General features: G+C 41.7%; 1 protein-coding gene across 1 annotated transcript; it reads right to left on the reverse strand.

Annotated features, from left to right (window-relative positions):
- Positions 1-762: 762 nt before the first annotated feature.
- MEX3C (mex-3 RNA binding family member C) lies at positions 763-21,589 on the reverse strand. The gene is made up of 2 exons (XM_043444071.1): positions 20,683-21,589; positions 763-3,812 (listed from the first exon to the last, which is right to left on the reverse strand). Exons 1-2 carry the CDS (start codon positions 21,470-21,472, stop codon positions 2,587-2,589), a joined length of 2,016 nt encoding a protein of 671 aa, XP_043300006.1. The 5' UTR covers positions 21,473-21,589; the 3' UTR covers positions 763-2,586.
- Between the last annotated feature and the right edge of the window lie 233 nt (positions 21,590-21,822).

The raw sequence follows: 21,822 nt of genomic DNA on the forward strand, positions 1-21,822 counted from the left end.
ACTTTCATACTTCTGGAGGCTAATCCTAAAGTGAGTGAAACAATTCCACAGGGCAATGATCCTGCCCATCACCAAATCTATACATTCCAGAGTTGTCTAGCACAGCCTGAGAATTTGTCCAAAATTTATGATGGAAAGATTTCCTATGGCTGTGTAATGCCTCTAAGTATTAAGGACAGAATTTTGGTTTTAGTAAAACAATCTAGAAGTGTCTTTATTCTTGCTTTTTACCAAACAGCAACAATTTATTCTAGTCAGCAAAGTCATTTTCATTAATGGAGCAGTTATTTTTTTTTTTATCAACCACAAAGTCTTTCAGAAGGTACTTCAGAATTCAAAGTTAAAAACTTGCACCTTCATATTAGAAAAAATTAGTTTTATAGTTTTGGTGATAAAAGGACAATCTGTAACAACGGATAAAAACTAAGTCTAAGGTGAGTTCAGGATGTTAGTTAACATTAATATGTATAAATCACTCACAATTTTATTCATATTAGATTAAGGGTGACTATGTTGTCAACTATATAAACATGCAACTATATAATCTAAAACTAGCCAAATCTCTAGATTTACTATAATGTGACACTATTTAAAGAAAAAAGCTACATTCGGATAGGAGCATAAGCAGCACATTCCACACCCAGAACAGGGATCACTGGCTAGGGAAGGGGAAACTCTTGTTAAAGGACGTTTTCAATTCTGGCAAATAGCAGTCTTCCAGTGTAAACTACTGAATACATGAAAAACACCAAGGAGAATACATTCAAGTTAATGGAAACAAGTCTTTATTAAGTAACTTTTAATATCAGAAAAATAAAACTCTTATAATTCTCTTTACAGCAAATATATAATATCAGTGCTTTGGCCATCTTAAGTTAAAGGCCCTTTATCATAAAATATATGGTTTTAAACTTTACTCAAATTGAATTTATAATCCCTATGACGTCCCTACATATACATAACAAAAGAGTGTAGTAAAATTAGCAAATACTAAACTATATTGATAATTTATCATTCTTAGTTTGTGGTTTTTAGAAACAGTACACGCACCTAATATATGTCGATTCCTTGGCTTATTAGTTGCAGTGTACAATGCAACAAAATACAAAATACATGCTTGGTGAACATTCGTTTGTATCTACAAGACGGCAGCTAAAGATTAGGTTTCAATACTGACATTTAACTATTCTACAAGCAATTAGCATTACATCATAATATGCCATCAAGGCAATTTTTTATACTGAAAAATCAAAATAAAAACCGTTATTTGTAAACTTTTATACGAAATGTAACTCTTCAAGTGGAAATAAAAAATAAAATTTGTCTATTTACTATTCAATACACATAGGATTTCAATTTTTGTTATACTGAGAAAAAAAGCTCTTTTGTGTTGGGAAAATAACGCTTCAAAAAAATAATTAGTAGAAAAACCCACCAGTATAATGTTTTATCCGTTCAATGCCAGCAGATTTGGGAACATACTGAGGATGAAAAGTCACAGACATCCACAGGTGAAATGTAAAAAGTGTATCTTAAAGAAATCTTTCCTTGTGATTGGAAATAAGTTTTGAAATGAAGTAAACTGATTGGAGGTCGTCACAGCTGCTTCTGTAAATATGCTGAGGGCATTGTTACCCCTCTCTCCCTCCCCCTCCCCTAGATTACTAAAAAATAAAAATACATTTATAATGTGCAAGACAAATATGGATTGAACATAAAATGTTTCACATTTTGATCTATAGTCTAAAAATTAATCAATAGCTTGATCAGACTAATGAATGGAATGTTCGTATCCTCAATTATTAGCCAATACAGGTGCACCCCAAAGCCTTTCCTGGAATGGAAAAACCCATTTTTCCACAAAAAGCCATTTCCACATTCACCAAGGGAGGCAATGGGTAGGAATTCACGATCGACACATCTGCATTCCTGCTCCACTGATCAGACCAGCCGGGAGCACTCTGGGCGAGATGAAGGTCAATGTAGCAGTTTTTGTCCCAAATTATAACCAGTGATTGAGTAAACCGCCATCAGCCCTATTATTACCAATAAGTAACCACAATGCATTAAAAAGTTACTTGCAATCCTGCAGAATTAGGCATAAGTTGTTGTAAAATAAAAAACAAACGGACCTGTTTTGTCAAAACTGGCAGTGTAAAGAAGGCAGCCCTGGAAGTGTCTGAGTCATCTGTAATGCCGCGTACCCTCCATAAACTCTTAATGTGGTTAGGCTTTGGGACCCATCATTTGGAAATCTTAGACGTATACATTTTTCTCATAGGTTCACACAACCTATGATAATCTTCACTCAGCCGAGTTGAACGTCAGCTTTAGCAATTCTTACACAAGCTATGTCTCTGGGTCTACAGGATAAGATTAATAATTCAAACCAAACTAAGACAAGAGACCACTTAGGTTTAGTGTTACCATAGCAGCCTTTTATAAGTTTACTAACAACTTTAGCCTAATCCCAATAAAGCCTGATAACAGTCATAAGAATTCATTAGGAAGTTTACTGGGGGTACCATTATACCCATGCCTTTACGAGTCCATATAGAGATATAGTATTTATGTATATATATATAGTTAAGAGTGAATTTGGATTGCCTGAGTAACAGCTGTCTGGCAAACTGGACATGATGGCGTTCTCTTTTCACAGATCTTGTTGGCACATTCCATGCAGAAGAGGTTGTGGCCACATGGAACTAGGGCAGCAATAACTTCATTCTCAAAGCAAATCACACAGTCGTGCTTTCGTCTTGATTCTGGAGGTGAGCTAGAGGTGGAACCACCATTGGAAGAGGAGTAACTATTGGTACCATTAGAAAAAGCAGGGATGTATATTGGAAGGCCAACATGGTTGCCTGTACTAGGTGGGTCGCTCCTAACCCTCCGAGCAAGTGGGTGTTCAATGCTCTCAGGAAATGTAGGAGACAGACGAGGAGTAGATGGCTGACTTCCTCTACGCTGAGTCTTCATGTTACCGGGAGGATCACTCCCAAAGCCAGAGAGTGGGTTAACTGGTTCAAATGGAGTCCAGATAGTTTGAGCAGATGTTGGTAGAGAGTCAAAGGCAGGAGAATCAACTGCAAGGTCTTCTGAGCCTACAGAAGGTAGTGTATCTCCAAACCAAAAGTTTCCTGTGCTAAATGGGCTTGTTGGACTAAAGTCAGCCAGCCTATTGCTTCCAAAGTAGGAATCTGTGGAACCGCTTCCCAGGGAACTGGAACTATCATTTCGATAATTAGAGATCATTCTGGCGCGGCTAGGAGGAACGGGATTGGAGGAGAGCCACGCAGAGCCCAGAGTGCCACCTTCAAAGCTGACGTCGGTACCGTTGTAATGGAAGTCATTCTCTTCGTTGAGTTCAATGTAGTTTCCCGTACGCATGGCAATATGCATTTCAATTTCTTCTCGGGCTCGGTCAACATTTTCGGGCATCCCTGTCACTTCAAAGACAGGCTCCTTATCTCTGCTCGGAGTTACTATGTACGTGTGGGTCTGCTGCTGGATTCTTTTGATGGTTGCTCCTTTGGGTCCAACTACCAGTCCTACCACGCGATAGGGCACCCTGACTTGAACAGTGGTCTGACCCGGCAGATTAGGACTGCATGACAACCCTCCCAGGGCAGGGCCATTTTTGTTTCGAGACGCACGAATCATGGAGAAGTGCTCTGCAGCTGACAGGATTTCTCGTTTGGCCATGGCAACATCTTCTTTCCGTCCAGTGACAACAAAAATGGGCTCTTCACCACGAACCGGTGTTTTGATATACGTGTTCGTCTTGGCTCTCAGCGCTTTAATTTTACAACCTGTTAGAAAGAAAATATTTCATTAAGTATCAACATCTACTTCAACAATATTGATAAAGACAAATTACAGAAAGTTCCTTTCAAGACAGCAGTCTGTTTTGGGGCAGTTTTTCTTTCCCTCTGTAAGTTTGAGAGTATTTCTTTATCACAAAAACTTATCACTAAATGCTGGTAAAGTTTTCCTAGTACCACCATGACTCCTGGATCCTGAGGGGTACTTTCCTGGTGATCTCATTCTCAGCAAAGAGGTGATGCCTCCACTGAAGGCCTTCAATGCAGAGGACAGGCTTATAGTTTTCTTCCTCTTGCTATTAGTCATTGCAAATGATGCATGAAATAGGCCAGCTACACTATGAGTGGATCTGACTTTCAGAACACTAATAGTTTACTACCTTGCAGGGTGTCGGTGGCAAAGAAAAAATATTAACGTACAATGTGAGATGATACCTATCATCTTATTTAATCTATATAACAACCCTAAAGACAAGACTATTACATTCCTTTTATTGCTAAGGAAAATTAAGCACAGAAATATTGTGTAACGTGTCTAAGTTCACACAGCAAGTAAGAAGCAGAGCCAGAATTAAACCTAGTCTGACTTCATAGTCTATAGTCTTTTTCTGTTGGTCCTAGAACCTCAAATTCCACAGAACTATACTGCATGATAAAAGTTCTTCAACTGACTTCCACTTAACTGTCTTGTCATTCTACCTCAACATTATTCTTCCCTCTGTAAAACTCAATTGATGACAATAGCAAAGTGCTCAAAGTGAGCACATTATCTCATTTCTGTTCCATCAGTTGGATTTCAGGCTTAACTAAGAATCAGTTGTCTTTATCCCCATCTGTTTATGCTAACTGAACTCATGCATTAACTAAATTAATAATTACATTTAAAGCAGTGACATATAAACTCAAGACATGGAACTTGTATCAAAATTGATTATTTTAAAAAATTTCAATAATGATGAGTACCTTAAAGAAAAAAAAAAGATGCTGCTGAAGTATGGGTGAGACAACTGTAAACTTCCGGGGTGAAAAAAACTGGCGCAGAGTAATTTTGTATTCATTGTGAAGTTCTTGCTAAATTCCAAAGAAACATACTGGAAATTGTATGGAGAATGGTCATTGGATGTGGTTTTATTGAAGGACTACGCTGGTTGGCAGCCCCATTCTCAAATAAAAGTCTTTGGTTCTAAATCCTAAGTATATTTAAGCTGACTAAATAAAACATCTAAGATACATATGTATAGCTACCCAAAGATTACTTTTTGGAGTAATCAGCCATTACCAGTGCCAACTGTGTAACACTGGAGGTTTTCGAAGAGTAACTTAAGATGCCAGATATACACTAAAGGCATGAGACTCTGGGGTTATGCTTTTCAAAGATCTTAAAGTGAAGCTTGCCAGAACAGATTTCTTCTCGTGACTGTATCATGCTATTCCTAGTTTCTCAAAATAAAGCAGTTAGATGCTACCGAAAAACACACACCACAACCTGAGCAGATCATTTTCTTAAAACTTTTTTTTCCCTGCCCTCAACAAAGTCACAATGTACAAAAACTAATTCTTTCTGGACATCATTCCCAACCTGTGTGACTGCACTAGTACCCTCCACCCCACACAAAATAGGTCTCCTTTCCTCCATTCTTGCCTCACTCCAATCAGTTCTCTACCTTCACTTTAGGTAGATGATGCTTTCTAAAAAAGCACCGATCAAAGGCTCACTTCTTTGCACAAGGCCTTAATGACTCCCTTGTACTGTCAGGATCAAGTCCAGACAGTGTGGCACATGGAAGGTGACCCTGTGCCTGACGACTACACCTCTCTCGCCTTATCTCTGCGCCCCTCCTTCCCCTTTGCTCACTGCTTAAACTCTGTGGTGTGCTTCCACCATATGCCTACCCATGCTCCTTGCTTCCACGATCAGAATGTTCCTTTATCCATGCCCCTTTGCTACCAGCTCTGCTGAATTCCTGATGGCCCTTCAGATTTTAGTTTATTAGGTGCCTCATTCTCTGCGAAGTTTCTGCTGCTTTCCCTGAGTCAGGTTTACCCTAACCTGAAGGTTATATCTGAGAAGGCCAGGGGGGTGGGGGTGGGTCGGGTGGCACAGCTAAAAGCAAAACTGCAAGGAATGCACGTAGTGGAGGAACCAGAGGAGCTAAGCAGGGCAGGGTGACAGAGTGGGTTGGGGGCTATCAAGAAATTACTACAATTAGTCTAGTTATGCTGCTGTAGAACACAAAGGTTATCACAGAGCGCCGCTGTAAGTTTATATCCACAATGAACTACAGGATTACATTGACAGTGTGACTTCGGTGTATAGGAAAATCTATACCTGCCTCTGCTCCACCACAGAAAGTGACTTGGAAGACCATAAAACTTCCACATCCACTTATCATTCACGCAGGCTGAATCTAGGAAACTCCCTCACTCAGCAGAGGAGGCGGTGCTTGAGGCCGAGAACGACAATCATTTCCATTGGCCAGTGTGTGACTGATGGAGAGACTCCTAGGAAAGTCTGAAGGGGTGGTGAGAACGCCTAATTCTTCCTATTGCACCCTCAGAGGAGTTATTTACTATCATTATTTGGATACATGAGCTTCTTCTCAGCACTACAACCTATCACAGGTTTCTAACAAAGAAGGCCCTGATCATCCTAGAGAAAAACACTTCACAAACTCTATTAAGGACAAAGGGAGAGTTAGTGTGAGGGTCTAGCCTTTTCAACCCTTACCGCAGTGAACATTAGAAAGCTAAATGAAGAAACTTCTCAAAATGCTTCTGAGAAAATAAGCAATTGTCAGATGAACCTTAGTAGAATACTTTGCTTGATACCCAGTAGGTATAATATTGGAGGGGGGCATGGCAACCCACTCCAGTATTCTTGCCTGGAGAATCCCCATGGACAGAGGAGCCTGGTGGGCTACAGTTCATGGGGCTGTAGAGAGTTGGACACAACTGAGCAACAAACACGCCCATGCCTAAGTCAGATACTCCTGAGCCTCTGGTTGTTACTAATGAGTGTGTGTCTGACAGTCTCACTAGGAAGACAGAGAAGGCAGAATGTGGACCACCTCTGAGATAGGGGTGTAAGATAGCCTACCCTGCCCAAAAGGCCTACTTACCAAAAACAAGGTAAAAAAAACATTATTCACAATTCACATCACAAATGGCTAATTTCTCTTACACAGGTACCCATATACTTACCCTTGTATCTCAAAACACCAAAAACCACAGAAAAAATAGGTAAAAGAGCTCATAGAAAAGGAAACATATAAAAGGCTCTGAATATGAAAATTCCCATTTTCATGTGAATTGAGGTATCATTTCCCACCTATAACACTGTCAAATATCAAAAACAAACAGTGCTAGTAAGAATGGGGGAAAAGCCCTCATATTTAGCTGCAGAGTACAAATTGCTTGAGGGCAGTTCGCACTATCCATCAAAATTACAACTTCCTGTATCCTTCTGCCCCTGCAATCCCACTCACAGAATCAAGTCTGCAGGAATACTTGCCCAGGCACGAATAACCTGTGTATTCCTGTTTATATTAGTGGGAAGTTGGTTCAGCTATGTAAGGGAATACTCTGCAGTCACGAAACTGGGAGACTAAGGGAGACAGGGTAGGAGGGTGACTTAACTTCCCTGGCATACTTTTACATTCTTACAAATTTTGGAACCATACGAATGCATTATTTTTTTTTTAAAGAAATGTTATTAAATTAGAAAAATTTAAAAATTAGAGATGAAGAAGTGACAGATTTTACTAGACTAAATAAGCACATCAATCAGACTTCTGACTAGTTCTGAGATTTAGATTAAAAAAAAATTATGAACAGCAGGGTAAATGATTTCATAACCTCAAAGTTGAATAAGGCATTTTAAGTCTAAGAGGTAGGGACTAACAACTGTTTTCTCATCGCTACAAATACACACACGGCAAGCGGTACACCAGACTGTGCAGAGACCAAGAACCAGGACGGCACTAGTGACTTTCATGGTTACCATTTTATTTTGATTTGGAAGTAAATTCCCCCAATAAAAAGTCTCTAACTTACCTCCCTCCTGTAGGAACCCATTTCCCCTTTCTGTATCACTGTGGCTAGGGCTGTGATTCACCTTAAAACTCTTAAGCTGCAGCCAGAATTCTGGTCTTCTCACTTCCTGGTATAGCAAAAGGTTGGGTCTGGCTTCTCCAGGGTAAAGAGTCTCTCCCACCAGCTGCCTGAGCAGTTAAAAGGGAGAGGGCCTCTGTTGCTGGGAGAGGAGTTTAAAGAAAAGGAATTGAAATGGTCTTGAGTGTTTCTCAAACCATGGTCTGCAGTAGCAATTTAATAGGTTCCAAATGTTTTGATGAAATATGTGTACATTGACTGCAAAATAAAATGTTCTTTTGATGGGAAGTGGCGGGGGGGGGGCTGTCACAGAAAAGTTTAAAAGCACTAGACTAGACCTTTAAGGCTGCTTTTTAATTCCATGAAACATGTGGAATGATATACTTAGAAGAATCAGATATAGAATTATAGTCTGCAATGTAGATATAATTACAGTCCAAATCAATTCACCTTAAAACAGGAAGATTATCCAGATCACAGGGGTGGGCCTGACCTAATCACAAGTTCTTTGGAAGAGGTTTCTCCAGCAGGCTTCAGAAGTAGTCAGATGTGCTCTGGCTTTTCTGGAAGAAAGCAACCTATGCTTGACCTGCCCATGGAGGCCTCTTGGCAAGGAACTGTAGGTGGCCTCTGGGAGCTGAGAGCTAGGAGGAAAATGGAGGCCTCAATCTAGAAACCTTGTTCTGTTCTTTACTTTTATTATCTGCTTTAGTTTTCTAATGCTGCCATAACAAGTTACCTCACACAGTGCTTTCAATGTCACAAATTTTTTATTTTACACTTCTGACATGGGTTTCAACAGGGCTAAAATCAAGGCGTTTGCAGGACTGTGTTCCTCTCTGGAAGCTCCAGGGAAGAGCCTGCTCACTTGGCTTACTGGTAGAACTGAGTTGTTATCATCACAGGACTGAGCTCCCGATGTTCTTGCTGACTGTCTGCTGAAGGCCATTCCCCACCTCAGGAGGTCACTAACATAGCTTGTGGCCCTGTCTCTCCATCTTCAGTCAGCAATGGGGACTGAACCCTTCTCGTATCTGACCTAGCTGGGAAGTTCTTCTGCATTGAAGGACTCATGTGATTACACCGGGCCCACCCAGCTAATCTCAGATAACCGTTACACCTCAAGGTCCATACTCCACATCTGCACAGTCAGGGTTTCCAGGGATAGAGGGTATAGGCATCTTCAGGGAAAGGGGGTTTATTCTGCCTACCACAACACCAATTTTCCGTTCCTCCAATTTTATCCATTCTTCCAGGCTCCTGGCTTTTAAGCAAAGTATTGGATTCAGAAAAATCTGAAACCCTAACACAAGAATAGTGACCCACTGTCCAGAGCAGTAGTGAGATACAAGTACAAGAAAAGTTTGGGGATCACAGGCACTGAAGTAGGGTGAAGGGGTAAACTACTGATAAAAATCAAAACAGGTCAAAAAGAAATATATAAGCCAGGGTGTTGATGCAGACAGGGTGTTTATGTTGAGAGATGAGTGATTTGGTAAGAAACTGACAAGTGAACCTGGTCTCCACTTGTCCTATGGGATGTGGCTAAGTGTTCCTAGCTAAACCATTCCTTCGGCCCAGAACATCCACCAGCCTGATGCTTCAACTTACCAATTCAAGTATCAAGTTCCCTAGAAAGGTGCAGGTGGCTAATTCCAGGTGATATACAGAAACTACAATAATTTCTGCTCTCCAGGAGCTGACAATGTAGAAAGGAAACAGTCATGAAAACAATACTGATATAAGGCAACTGCTTTAATGAAAACAGGCATACAAAGCAATGCAAGTACAGAAAAAGGCAGGGCTTTACTGCTTACAGTGGAGAAGGAAATGGCAACCCACTCCAGTGTTCTTGCCTGGAGAATCCCAGGGACGGCAGAGCCTGGTGGGCTGCCGTCTGTGGGGTCGCAGAGTCAGACACGACTGAAGCGACTTGGTTTGGCCTTATTGTTTACAGAAGATGAAAGAAGGCTTCAAATGCATTTGAACTTAGGTTTGAAGAAAGTAGTTCTGCCAGGTGGAAAGGAGAGTCAAGAGAACTGCAAGTGCCAAAGCAGGAATCAAGAGCCCAAGATGGCAGCCTGGATACCACACCTGGCTCAGTGCTGTGGGAGCTTTAGGTCAGATGGGGGATGATTTAGTTTAACAAAGGCATGGGAGTTAAAATCCTGTCTGGTATGTGCAAAGAACTTGTTTTGTTTTTTAAAGAAAGGAACCCCAAATGCTATGGGAAGTGTTGCTGATTTTTGACAGAGGGTTTTGTTTTCCAGAAATCAAATTCATTATATTTTCCACTCATATTTCATAAATTAGCTACAAATATAAGGTGATTTAAGAAAGCTAAAACCCTTATAAACACACCAAAACTAAGGTCTATATATTTTCACTTTGGGTCATCCTCAGGTATATCTTTCTTCAGAAATTTTCTCCAAGAGGTTTTATTTTAAAAGGGAAACGCGTGTACATGCATATACACAAACATACCTGCTTTAATAAAAGTAGGGAGGGGAGAGTGAAGCAGTTCTTTTTATCTTCAAGAAAATTAGAATGCTGGGCTTGATATTAAAAATTACCTCCCCATCCCACCTCCCTTTCCCCATCCTTCTCCTAACTAAGTGGCATCACCTACGTTCTCCCAGACTTCATCATCTCCTAAATGTGCCTGGCTCCTCCTGTCTCTACTCAGATATTTCCCTAAATAATCTGGAAAATCCTCGTAGCACTGCCCCCTCACCCTGTATCTTCTGAGTAACAAACACAGTCATTTGGAAAAGATGAGACTGTGTGTTGAAGGCTCTATGAACTCAAGAATAATACAAATATGGATATGACTATTACTATTACAGCTACAGCTTACTAATACTATTCCAAGGTCTAGTTTAAAGGAAATGTAAGGAGCAAAAAACTGATTATCTGCTGGACTGGGCTCTAATCTACCACCAGTTTGCTTGTGGTTTTAATGTTAGGTCATTCAACCTCTAGGTCCTTTCCAATGCTTTTATTTTTGACCAAGTCCCTCTTCTCCTGGGACATACAAAATCACTTCTTTCTGAAAGCTATAAAGCACGTGGGACAATCTCACATGTATACACATCTATTCTTCCTTTCCTCAAGAAACGTAGGTTGAGTAACAGCTGGAAGCACAAGACTTTGAACAGACCATCACTAACCATCTTTGTGAGCTCTAACAGGTCACTAAACCTCTCTCTCTCCTTGGGTGTGTGCTAAGTTGCTTCAGTCATGTCTGATTCTTGGCAATCCTACGTACCACAGCAGGCCAGGCCCCTCTGTCCATGGGATGTCTCAGGCAAGAGTACTGCAGTGGGTTGCCCTGTCCTCCTCCAGGGGATCTTTCTGACCCAAGGACTGAATCTACGTTTCTTATGCTCTCCTGCACTAGCAGGCAGGTTTTCTTTACCACCCGCCCTGAGGCCCACCTGGGTGTCCTCGGAAGCCCAGAAACTGTAATGAAAGTTCCTTCTCTCACTTGGTTGTTGCAAAGATTAAATGAAATAACGTATTAACAATACTCATCACAGTGCCTATTATTCAGGTAGGTGCTTAGTAAAGGACAGCTTTTTAGGCTATCAAGCCCCTCTCCACCCCCACCACTTCAAGTGTTTCATAAGTAAATGGAGCCAAAAGGATTGCCTTTGAAATAATAAACTTGTAATGCATTTTTCAGTTTTCAAAACTTTCCTATATTTTCATTTAATCAGCATAACAGAGTGATGACTAGCTTAATAGCTTTAGGAAATATAGGAAACAAACTGAAAGAGATTAGAAAGATCTCCCAGCTGGAAAGCCAGACCTCAACACACATTGTCTCCACACTCCTCCATACTATTTTTCTCTAAAAGCATTAGAGAAACACATTATTTTATATGTATATTTCATGATATATTAGAATTAACAAGGGGGGATCAAATTCTTTAATGATTGTACATATAAATAAGACCCTTTTCCTCTTGGAATAATCTTGACAGACTATTCAAAAGCTCCTACAATTTTATAGGGACTCGATTTTTCAGTATTATTAGCTTCAAGGACTGGTGAATATCAGATAAATCGAGTAAGAGAGTGTTTCTTACACACACAACTTAACTCAACATTTAAATAAACTGTTTAGATAACAATGTAATAGATTCCTAAATGTACAATACAGAGATAGCTTTCCTTTCCCTGCTCAAGGGTCCTTCTTGTAGCCCCAGTCAAAAATTGCTGAAATTTTCTGTTAAGAATACAGTTTCACATTAGACATCACTTCTTCAACACTTCTGTTTCATTTATGTGACTTTTTAGATTTGCTCATTACCAGTATTCATACGGACATATAATGCCCTAAATCAAGTAGCATCTAGAACAAATAGATCCAAACAACTTTTGGTTGACTGACTCCTCAGGTAAAGGGTTAGAGATAAAGGCAAGAGGGAAGAAAACCTCACAATATGAAAACTATAATGATAAATACTAAAATGGCAAGTCTGTAGTCTAATAGTTCAGTTCAATAAAATAAATAGCAAGTATCTGCTATGTTTCAGGTAATTTAACTGAGATTAAGATGACTGAGATTCAGTTCTGCCCTCACTGACCTGTATCCAACTTCAAGCATCAAAAGGATTTGTTGACTATATGTGTTCATGTACAGATATTGATCTATCATTTTCTTTTCTTATACCGTTGGCTGGTGGCGGTGTTCAAGTCCTCTATATCCTCGCTGCTTTGTCTGCTTGTTCTACCACTTACAGAGTTGGGAGCATTGAAATCTCTGATTCTATTAGCTTGTGACCCTGGGTAAGTTACTTACATCTCCATAGACCTATTTCCTTATCTGTATGGTGCAATAAGAATCGATCAAATGAGATGACATACAACTTGATACATTTAAATGTTATTTTTAAAGAAAAACTCAAATGAATCGATTTTCTCTAGGAAGTTAAAAACATTAAAAAACCTTTAAGTCCTAAAGATAAAACTTATATTTAGATTATTAAAAATATGTTTAAGATATTAATTTTACAAAAAAAAAACTCGGAGGAGATATGTCAAAGTCAATCTAACTGGTAATTTTAAATCTGGTTTACTTTCACATGATTCTAGGCACTCTTCTTGGACAAAGATAAGAATATAAGGGTTACAGGAGATAATCTAGTCCAATCTCACTTTATTTGTGGAGAAAACTGAAGCCAAGAATTGTCCAAAGTTATAAACTAACGACCCCGAAATACCCCAATTCCCTAAACACGCCACTTTCTCAACCTGCCTTCTTTTCCCAGTTGATTCTTAGAAGCGGAGAATTCCCAAAATATATGAGGTAATTTTAAAAACAGAGGTTTAACTAAATTTAAAATCCCCCCCTCTCCTTTTTCACTTAGTTTAGACAAGAGGATCCACATACGCAACAAAAAAGGGCTCCCATTTGGCCTTTCACTAAACCTGTGACACCCAGAAGAGGGTGTAAATTAGCGATGAGAGGTAGAACAATTTTCCTAACTGGGGATTTTAAAATTATGTTCATGTCCATTAGTGAAGTTGCTCAGTCATGTCTTACTCTTTGCGACCCCATGGACTGTAGCCTACCAGGCTCCTCCCTCCATGGGATTCTCCAGGTGAGAATACTGGAGTGGGTTACCATTTCCTTCTCCAGGGGATCTTCCTGACTCAGGGATTGAACCCAGGTCTCCTGCATTGCAGGCAGACACTTTAACCTCTGAGCTACCAGGGAAGCCCATTAGAGGATGTTAATAGAAACTTAGAGTTACTTCTGTTTGGGAACCATATAATGGAATCAGATTCATCTGTAAATGATTCTCTTTCAGACTATAGACTGGATGGAACAAGTTTTTCCCCCCAAGAGGAAACTGAGACTCAGTCCACGGTCACAGGCAACAAATGGTAAAACCATGTCTCTAACAAGTTTAACTCCGAGTTCAATGTCCTTACTGCAGGTACTGGTAGAAAGGTAGAAGATAAGCCAAAGGCAAGGGGACAGTGGTACAGAAAGGAGGTCAGCCCAAAGGGTAAACATTTTACACTGGTAACCTTCTAGAAGTTTGCAACTATTCCCTCCCCACTCTTCTCTAACTGTGTTTAAGATGAAGCTTTATGCTTATCTTCAAGTATATCTGCAGTTCATTAAATACTTTTCTTTATTATTTTAAGGCCCAGTCTTATTTCATGATACCACTTTACTTATGGTCAAACCAGGTTTCCCTGCATAAAATGAACTGCAGTTTCTGCTCACTGGACAAAGGCAACAAGCCATGCCCACATGAATTCTTCTTAAATCCTGAACCCTGGCATGAAAGAGGCAGTACAATTATGCAGTGTAACTTAGAATTCTCAGAATCAATTACTGAAATAAAGACTCAAAAGGATTCAAAATAACACCACGCTGTACATGTTCAATTTAGTACAGCTTGGCTTGATATTACTAATGTTAGAAAATCATTTTAAAAGCTTAAATATCAGATGTAATCATTATAAATGTCTATAGAGTATCTAATGGTAATATGGGGAGAATAGTTAAAGAGTAAACATGCAACATGGTATATAGGCCATTGGGAAAGATTAAGATGTAGTTTGATAAACATATCATTTTAGAATCACCTGAAGATCAATGAGGTTTTAAAATAGATTATTCATAATCTCTTTGGAGTTTCCTAAAGGAGTTTGTGTTTTTGTTTTTTTTGACCACAGCATGTGGGTTGTGGGATCAGATGAGCCCTCTGTAGTGGGAGCCCAGAGTCTTAACCACTGGACTGCCAGGGAAGTTCCTCAAGGAGTTTTAAACTGCAAACACACTTCCTATTTAGTATCTTATGAACATTTTTATCTCTTTTTTTTCCATTTTGAGTTTAAATTACAAATGCTATTAAGGCATAAATTACATTAAAAAAATTCTGCCACAATCCCATAGACTTTAAAAAATAATACTGTGATAGTCATCATGGCTGTTCATGAATATTCTGGCTCTCTCCTGTGGGCACATGATTGTAATGCAATTTCTCAACCCACTTGAAGTTAACAGTGGCCAGATAACTTGTTCTGATTAATGAAATATGAGTGGATGTGATCACCACGCTACTTCAGGTCTAACATTTAAAGACTGTTGTGTGCTATGCCACCGTCTCATCGTTCAGGCACAGAGAGGAAGGCCAGCCAACACTTGAGATGGTGGCAGCTTTGTTGGTCTAAGACCCTGAATGACCAAAATGAGCAGAGCCCTTGTGAAAAAGAAATAAGTCACCGGTCATTTTAATACTGAGATGTTGGGGTTCTTTGTCATTACAGCATCATTTATGCCTATCTGGATAGAAGTTCCATGTGTCTAACAGGCATTTAGATATCAGTTCCTTTCAGTTCTGTCACATTAGAAGGATACAGTAACGTGTGAAACTGTCTGCTAAAGCAGAGAAAAGGTGAATGAGATTAACAATTAATTTCAGATTTAACTTAACAACAGTAGTATGTACTTATCACTTAGTTTCATATATGTCAATTTATTTGTTTACAATTCACAGTCCCTAGAGGTACTGTAGATATACCTATACCCAGCTGAAGAAGAGGAATCTAGATCCTAGGGAGTTTAAGTGATTTGTCCAGGGCCACAAAGTGACTTACTGCCACAGAGTAATCAGAATTTAGGAAGTTTAACTTCTGATTGCTATCTCTTTCCAACACATCACAGCTGAGCAAGGACTGCTACGGGCAATATGGGACAGTTTTCAACATATATTTTTATAGTAAAACATATATTCTAAAATAATTTTTGTCTTCAATTTAAGACACAAGCAACAAATTCTTCCATCTGTGCAAATATTAAATTCATTCAAAACCAGATCCACAAAATATTAAGCACGATCTTATAACTAAATTCCACCTTTCCTTGAAAATGTAAGATGTAAGAACTGTCTAGAATTCCAACCCATAGACATTACTGGAAATCTTCCTTGAAGAAATCTCTATAGGTCTCACGTACTTGACTCCCTGCATCAGTTTTAGGTCACTGGCATTTCTACCAGAGGGCAGAAAACACACCCTTGAATTACCACTTTATTTTCCACTTCCTCCTTAGTGAATCAAAATAGTTCATTAGTTCAATAAGGCAGGAAGAAAAGGCAGTGGATTCCCCACCCATTTGCAAAACAATTAAGGTTCCAGAACTAATATTAATTATTATTTGGATCTTAAAGTCTAAAAAAATGACAATGTTTAATTTTTAAAGCTAGCATGTATATACATACAAATTAACTTTCTGAATTATAAATGACAGCGAATTTCTAGTTAGACATAACAGAAGCAGAATGTTAGAACAATACTTGTGCTTTCTGGACACCAAAATTTTATTAAGTAAATTAATTTGGATAGTGATGATGATATTTTAAGCTATGCATATTAGAAACACAGTATCCTAAATCATGTTTGGGATTGAAATTGACCCAAAATATTATTCCTGAGCAAAATGCTTAATACTGAGGCAGCAATGTAGAATTGAGAACTTTATCCCCATTATCAAACAACTGATCTAACCCCAAGATCCACTACCTGAGCAAGATACCTATTAGCACCTCAGTTTCTATGTCTGTAAAATGGGGATAACCACCTATCAGAGTTAAACACCAGGTAATACAGTACCTGAAACTGGGAATGCCAACAACCCTCCTCCCAAAAGAAAAAGACACTGTGCTTTAGCATTATTCTGAAACTATTTCTCCTCATGAAATAGATATTTCTTCTTAAACAGGGAATTTATGTACAATACCAAACTTTCTCTTTTTAGAACCTGAAAACTTGTTCCATCCTAGGAAACTGGGGAAAATTTTCTCGAGGATGTGTCATATTACCTGTTTTAAAAAGTGGCAATATACACAATCACTGGAGATCAATGGAAACAGTAGCTCAATAAAGAAAAAAAATTTCTAAGGAGGTCTAGCTCAGTAATAGCCAAACCAGGGTACAAGAAAAGTCATTGGAGTGCAGGAAAAAAAATCAAAACACTCCAATTTCCATCTTTAACTCATCCTTTTAAATTGTTTACATGTTTTAAAAATGTATAGCATATCAGCATATGTATTATTCATAAATATTCACATATTGAGATTATCAACTTAAATATTTTTTTGACAGAGCATACAACAAAAAAAAGAGGCTTCCCCAGTGGCTCAGCAACAAAGAATCTGCCTGCAAGGAAACGCAGGTTCCATCCCTGGGTCAGGAAGATCCTCTGGTATAGGGAATGGCAACCCACTCCAGTATTCTTGCCTGAAAAATCCCATGACAGGGAAGCCTGGTGGGCTACAGTCCAAAAAGGTCGCAAAGAGTCAGACACAACTGAGCTACTGAGAGTGAGCGCGCTGTGCGCGCGCGCGCGCACACACACACACACCCCACCCACCCACCCCCAGAAACAGCTTTTCTCAACTAGGTTAGAGAACACACATATACCATCAAGGAAATCACTCATGAAAACAGTTAAAGATGTACATTAATCTTAAACTGTACTATAAAACCTTGGGTTACAAGTCTTTAAAACAAATGAACTTATGACATTCAACATTTATTTATACCATCGTTAAGTAGAGTTGTACTTTAATTCATTTTTCAGTCTAACTGGTTCTCAATGACTATACAAATTGGAGCAAAGTCCACTGACTTAAACGTCCTGTTAACCACTGTGAATGTATCTTGCAGGTACTACATTTTAAAAAAGTTAGGTCTTAAATCTGTTGTCAGGTTTACTTTTGCTGTCTATATTCCAGAACTTCTTTGATTATCAACAACCCTCTTTAGTGCCTGACTTTTATTTTACAGTACTGTTGGTTTCAAAATGAGATGCAAACTTAAAAAGGGGGACCAATTTAACATTTGCAAATGATTTAACCTTCAACATTTGCTGCTGGGGAGTATAAATATGAGGTCAACACTGACAACTTTCATCGCTATCAAAAGCAGTAGTTTGTTTTTCTGAAAGACACTGAAACTAGAGGCCATCTACAGGAGTTGCTAGTCTATATGACTCAGAATTCCATTTGTCCTACTCTCTGCTTCAGAGCTGAAGTCACAGATGTCTCCATCTGTGACATAATTATTTCCAAAACCAATTAAGAGATGTCAAACAGAAAATTATGACTTCAGGTAATGAATAAAAATGGCAGGAAGGGATAATTCTTAAGAAGGAAAATTCTGTTCCAAAGCAAAAAGTAAATGAAATGATTTGCCCCATTTATTCACTTAGGGAAAGGGAAAATTATCACACTGTAAAAGGATGCAAACATTAGAAGTTGCCTGGTCCTCTGTGCGAGTGGGAAAATACAGGTTTTATAATGGTGCAGCTGAAGTTGAGGGTGGCAAAGGGGTCAATGATCCACCAGTTGAATGGTTCAGAACAGGAAAAGGGTAAAACTTTTTGCTCTTAAGATAAGATAATCTTGAGAATGATGACATACTTTTAACAGTACTGTCAACTCTGGGAAAATATTAAGTGCAAAAGAACAGTCAGCAATTTGTCTCTATGTCCTAAGACATAAACAGACTCACATTTCCTTATTAACTAATAAGCTCTGCCTTAAGAGGAAAAACTAAAGACTTTATTTCATTGCTATAATTTGGTGCAAGATAAAAACCTGGAATTCAGTTTACTTTTAAATAATAGATTGGTATAAAGGTAATTGCCTAATTAAGGGCCATTTTACCATGCTTTAAAGGGTATAATGCAGAAGACAAAAATTCATATTAAACTAAAAGCTATCAGTATCTTGTCCCTTAGTAAAACTGGCCTCTAAGCATTTTCCTTTGTTGTCCTAAACTGTCACCATAAGCAAACTGAAGCAACTTGTGCTGAGGAAATTCCAGCCTAGAAGGGCCTGAACACACACCTTGCCATCACCTGTTCCCCACTCTGCTAAGTATCAGACTCTAAGTATCAAAACAAACAGTCCCCCTCACAGCTTTCCAACCATACCTAGTGATTATTTCTCCACACCTATCCTCACCGTGTCCCTCAGTCTTTCTTCCACCTTCCATTTGTTAAAGTCCTATCCATTTTCTCCAAGGGCCCCCCACAGCTGATACATGTACGGACTTTGTCACACACTACAGTTAATGACATTAATTACAGATTAGTGTCACTCCGCTGTTTTTAGTAGACTGTTGGCTTCTTAAGGGTGGCAAGTTAGTTGGAACTAATCTCACATTCCCAACTGCCATAAACTCAAATGCCTGGCAAAATGTAAGCTTGATATATAGCAATTCCCAGATGCTGTTAATGGAATAACCAACTCATTCTGGATCTATAATTTGAGATGTTACAATTTTATCTTATGTGAGGTGAAACAGTTCTTTCTGGGACTGGCATCTTCAGTACTGCAAAAACAAAACAACAAAAAACCCCAAAAAAACCCAAAAAGGCAGGCAAAATTTATTCACCAAGCCATGGGAATAAACTCTTAAGGGAATGGCATCAGCTTTGAACACTGTCTTTAAGTACCAGGCAGTTTGAAATATGCTATCCCCTCCATCCAGATTTCAGATGGATGGATTTTCATATTAAAATCCTAGGGGTAAGAAATGAGCCAACTCTGATATTTGAAACCACCATTTCGACAGACCTTATTTATGTGTACTTTAGACCACTTGGGAAAGATGAGATCATTTAAGCAGCAGCGCCATCATTTCTTTTTATTTGACCCCAACAATGCTCTCAACCTAACAGTAGACAGACATGCATCAACCAGGTTCAATCATATTGTAGTAAGTCAGCTGCAGAGAATATTCACTCCTTCAATAAAGCGGGGGAAGCTACACTAAAGAGCATAGGACCTTCCCTAAAAATGTCGGATAGAGAGGTACTCTGGGCATCCCCCTTCCCCCACCTCCACAAATCTACTCCTGGAATCTGAGACATAGGTCCTTTGTCTGAACAATGTGGGAGGAGTCTGTCTGCAGTACTGGTGTGCTGGCAAGTGAGGAGAATCTACTGAAAACTGTATGAACGCACAAAGTTCCTTAACTCAATTACTTTACTGTCCAATTTTCCTTCATTGTGTACCCTAAAGCGTTCTAAAAGGTAGCCACTCTGTCCTTTCGAGAGTTAAAATGTATCGAAAAGAATACCGTAAGATCGATCGACAGAGTTAGCGAAGAAGCTAAGTTTCTGAACAGCGAGGTGGTGGTGGGGGGGGGGGGGGCGGTGGCGGTAAGAACGACCACTTGAACATCCCCTCATCCCTCGCGAATGAGCTCCCCCCCGCCACCACAAGCCTCCATTTCTGTCAATTTCTTCTTCCCAGCAAGCCGCTGAAAGGCAGGCTGAGAGCTTTTTACAAAGACAGTAGTCGGCTGCGCAAACTTGCTATCTCGAAGCTTTTCGTGCACGACACCGAATCCACCGACCCGACCTTTTACCACCTCAGGTTGTTTCTGGTGTCACGCCAGCCGGGGTGTTCCAGGAATACAGCCCGAGTCAAGGGGACACCGCCGGGCTCGGTGGCTCGAGAAACTTATCGCCTTGTACCGTGCAGGAGGAGAGGGATACCGTGGCGGGGGGTGGGGGAGCGGTTCGCAAGGTGACCCATCTCCTCGTCTCTTAGCCCCTCGGGTTCCTCCCATACCCCTTCCCGGTGGACCTAGGGGCCTCACCAAGTTCGCCTTTCCAGCCCCAAGCTCCTTTCTTTCGTCTCCCCACTCATGCCCGGGGCCCAGCCCGGCTGGACAGCCCCCCCCCCCCCAACCCCCTACTCGCACTCACCCTGGCGACCGACAATCTCGGCGACATGCTCGGAGCTGGGCACCGGGACGCACTCGGTGGTGTTAACGCTCTTCCTCCGGAGCAGGGCCGCCTGCTCCCCGTTCAGGGCGGCCGCCGCCGCCGCCGCCGCCGCCCCGCAGCCGCCGGGGCCGTAGGCGTGGGACAGCATCGCCGCCATCATGCCCTGGGCATCGTCCCCTCCGTAGAGCACCCCCGCTGCCGCCGCCGCCGCGGCCGCCTCCCGGGCATCGAAGCCGGCGGGGGGCAGCAGCACCGACCCCAGGGACCCGCCCGGGATCGGCTGGGTTTGAGAGGCGGCGGCCGCGGGCGGCGACAGCAGCAGAAGGGACGGCCGGCCCTCCTCCTCTGCCTCCTCCAGCTCCTCCTCCTCTAGCAGGTCTCCGTCCAGCTCCGCGTCCTCCCCCTCCTCCTCCTCCTCGTCGTCGTCGTCGTCGTCGTCCTCCTCCTCCTCCAGCTCCAGCTCGGCTGCCTCCGAGACCCCGGGTCGGCCGGGCGGCGCCCGCTCCTCGGGTGACGGCCCCGCCGCCCGCCGGGCCGGGCCCTGAGCCGCCGCGGCCCGGATCGCCGGGGCGCCGGGATCCGCCGGGCTGGGGTCGTCGAGGCCCAGGGCGGCCAGGCGTTCCCTCAGCAGGAGCCCGTCCCCCTCGAGCTCTGGGCCGCCCGCGGGGGGCGGCGGCGGCGGCGGCAGCGGCGGCGGCGGCGGGGGCGGCTGCGGCAGCGGGGCCGGGGCCGCCGCCAGGGCCAGGGCCGCGGAGCTGCCGCTCGGCATCGCGGCAGCGCGCTGTCAATGGCGGCGGCGGCGGCGGCGGCGGCCGCGTCAGGCGCGGCGGGCGGCGAGCCCCATGGCGGACAGGGCCCCGGCCCGGCTCAGCGCGCAAACACTTTTCCTCAGGGGAGGCGGCGGGGCCGAGCGACCCGGGCCGAGCAGCGCCAGGGCCGCCCGGAGAGCGGAGAGGGCGGGGTGGAGGGGCAGGGGAAGGAGGCAGAGGCAGGTAACTAGGTGGGTGGGTGGGGACGGCAGCGGGGCGGGCTGACGGAGGTTCGGCCGCGGCTCCCCTCTCAGGGATTCTTTTGTTTCATGGCCTTAACCAGCCCCCGGCGCGCGCGGCGGCGGCGGCG

This window comes from Cervus canadensis, chromosome 23 (genome assembly GCF_019320065.1).
Source record: "Cervus canadensis isolate Bull #8, Minnesota chromosome 23, ASM1932006v1, whole genome shotgun sequence".
Lineage (NCBI taxonomy): Eukaryota > Metazoa > Chordata > Mammalia > Artiodactyla > Cervidae > Cervus > Cervus canadensis.